At 34.4% G+C, this 3,092-nt stretch overlaps 1 protein-coding gene across 1 annotated transcript in view; it reads left to right on the top strand.

The window, feature by feature from the left end:
• LOC107685696 (rho GTPase-activating protein 39-like) overlaps window positions 1–2,484 on the top strand; it is a 45,020-nt gene extending 42,536 nt beyond the window's left edge. The window contains exons 8-10 of the mRNA XM_016482380.1: window positions 570–661; window positions 778–947; window positions 1,052–2,484. Coding sequence (XP_016337866.1) covers window positions 570–661; window positions 778–947; window positions 1,052–1,246 — 457 coding nt within the window. The 3' untranslated portion in view covers window positions 1,247–2,484. The remainder of the gene's footprint in view (window positions 1–569; window positions 662–777; window positions 948–1,051) is intronic.
• The last annotated feature ends 608 nt before the right edge of the window (window positions 2,485–3,092 follow it).

The raw sequence follows: 3,092 nt of genomic DNA, 5'->3' as shown, positions 1-3,092 counted from the left end.
ATTTGTTTGATGATCTGAAACATTAAAGTGTGACAAACATGCAAAAAAATAAGAAATCAGGAAGGGGGCGAACACTTTTTCACACCACTGTATATGTATATATATATATATATATATATATATATATATATATATTATGATGACAAAGCTACATTTTCAGCTGCCTTTACTCCAGTCTTCAGTGTCACATGATCCTTTAGAGATCTAATATGTTCTATTAGATTATTTAATAAAAAATAGTAATTCTAATATGCTGATTTGGTGCTCAAGAAACACTATTATCAATTTTGAAATCAGTTGTGCTGCTTAATATTTTTGTGAAAATCCGTGATGATGCATTATTTTTCTTTTGAATGGTAGTGTGTCTAAATTAGGTTCTAGTTTTATTAGAAATTTGGGGTAAAAATGTCTGTTCAATACTTTGCCACTCTTGCTTGTTTTTGCTATCCAAACTCTGTAAGACATTGGGGCAAACTGTTTTCTAACTCAGTCACTTGTGCATGCATAATTATGGTGTGCTGTCTCCCTCTGGTGGTCCTTGAGTGTAACAATACAGTCGTCTCCTGCAGGGTTCCTGGTGACATTGATGAAGTCAATGCACTGAAGCTTCAGGTGGACCAATGGAGGATTCCTGAAAATCTGTCAGAACCCAATGTTCCTGGTGAGTAACTGTTCTCATGCATTTATAAGAATATTACATAGTCAAAGAAAAAATGTGCTGGCATTTCATTATCATACCAAAAATACTTAAACATCTATACCACTGCTTTTCCTTAGCCTCTCTGATGAAGCTGTGGTACCGTGAGCTGGAGGAGCCTCTCATTCCCATGAGCTTCTACAAGCAGTGTGTCAGTAACTACGATGATCCTGCGGCAGTCATCAGGGTGGTGCAGTTGCTGCCTGAGCTCAACCGACTGGTGCTGTGCTACTTCATCCACTTCTTACAGGTATTCACAACACTCAACAAACACACACAATATGCAGCAAATGTACAAAAAAATGTCTTTTGACTTATTGCACTGCTCTGATGCATATCCCACGTCTTCCTCAGGTTTTTGCTCAGCCTGCAAACGTTGCAGTAACTAAAATGGACGTGAACAACCTTGCTATGGTAATGGCTCCTAATTGCCTTCGGTGCCAGTCGGACGACCCCCGTGTCATATTTGAGAACACTCGCAAAGAGATGTCTTTCTTGCGAATGCTCATAGTACATCTGGACACAAGCTTCATAGAGGGCATTGTTTAAAGTTCTTGTTACTTCTTATTAGCAGAACACGAATCAGTGATACACAACCAACCTGCTCACAAACACATTCACAAAAATGGCATTGTGGACAAAATCTAAACAAAACATAGAACAAAAGTACACTTTTAAGGATGATTGTGTGTGTGTGATTTTTTTGTTTTTGTTTTTGAGTGGAAAACTCAAAACTGTTTCACTGTTACTTTCGTTAGTTAGGTGTGTTCTGTCCACTTCATTGTTATAAAGACTGTTGAAGTTGAAATTAATTGATGGTAACATGGCAGAAATTTCATGCCTTTATCCCAAGTTCTTTGCATGTTCAAGAAATGCATGAAAAAAAATGCAAATCTTCATGTTAATGGTTTACATACATTAATGTGCATTGCAAGGGTCAAAGTTAAAAGTAACTTGCATGGATGCATTGCTTTGTGAGCACTCAAATGCTGTTTGCTTGTTTTGTATAGTAAGTCAGTGACAGGCAGTAAGAAACCACTTTATTTTGTTTGTTTTCTGACAGTATCTTTGTGTATTTGTGGATTTAAAAAAAAAGATCATGTGTTATGTGCAGGACAAATGTATGTGCGTTGTATTTGTTCTTAGTTTGATCTGAAAGCTTTAACTATTTAAAAGAGAAAAATAGGTTTTGTTAGATAGGGTGTGAATGTTTCATACTCTATTTGAAGTACAGTATTTTGATAAGTGAACGTTTTCTATTTTATTTTATGATTTTATGTTTTGTTTTGTAAAAGCTATTATTATTCCCTGATAGTCAGTAATGTCATTCATGCAAAATTGTCCAGAGTCTTGAAATGGTACATTTTCAGCTCCCATCGGAATTCATTTGTAAATGAATTAAATGTATTAAGTGATAATGGAATGGAATTAAATGCCATTATATGATGCCTGTGAAATAGCATTTGAAGAATTTAAATCTTGAAAAAGAGTAAATAAGATCCATGACTTATCTAAAAAGACACCCTTCGTGTAATCATGTTCTTTTTGAGTCTTTGTATGTAAATAAAGCTTTGAAAATAGTCCTGCTTATTTTACTGACGTTACGTATAAATGTAAGTTAGTGGTGGTGAGTTGGTGGCACATAGATGAAAAAAATATAAACACTTTAGTCTTTTGTGCAATCGGCAGATTGTGTATGAGCAAAATATTCTATACAAACTTTGGATTGTGTATGTATTTTGTGTGAAATGGATGTTGAGGAATATAATAAAGTTTCATAAAGATGTGTTACATTTATTTGTTTCATATTTTAGTGGTGAAGAAAATATTGTAGTATTACTCTTTTAAATACAAATTAATCTCTATACGTTTTACCTAGATTATGTTACATTATATAAATACACTACGGTCCATAAGTTTTTTAATGTTTTTGAAAGGAGCCTCTTGTGCTCACCAAGGATGCATTTATTTGACCAAAAACAGTAAAAATTGTATTATTGTGAAATATTACAATTTAAAATAACTTTTCTATTTTAGTTATAATTTAAAATGTAATGTATTCCTGTGATTGCAAAGCTGCATTTTCAGCAGCCATTACTCCAGTCTTCAGTATCATGATCCTTCAGAAATCACATGCTGATTTGCTGCTCAAGTATCTTTTTTTTGTGTGTGTCCAAAACAGTTGTGCAGCTTAAACCGTGGAAAATGTAATACATTTTTTCAGGATTCTCAGATGAATGGAAAGTCCATCTGCCATCAGGGTTCAACCGTAACGTTATGAAGCGACGAGAATACTTTTTCTACGTGAAGAAAACAAAAATAACGACTTTATTCAGCAATTCGTCTCCTCTGTGTCACTCCGCATCACCGTAGCGCCATTTTGGAGAATATCCGC

Source organism: Sinocyclocheilus anshuiensis, unplaced genomic scaffold (assembly GCF_001515605.1).
Source record: "Sinocyclocheilus anshuiensis isolate Anshui unplaced genomic scaffold, SAMN03320099.WGS_v1.1 scaffold257, whole genome shotgun sequence".
Taxonomy (NCBI): domain Eukaryota; kingdom Metazoa; phylum Chordata; class Actinopteri; order Cypriniformes; family Cyprinidae; genus Sinocyclocheilus; species Sinocyclocheilus anshuiensis.
This window is presented reverse-complemented; position numbering and strand designations above follow the sequence as displayed.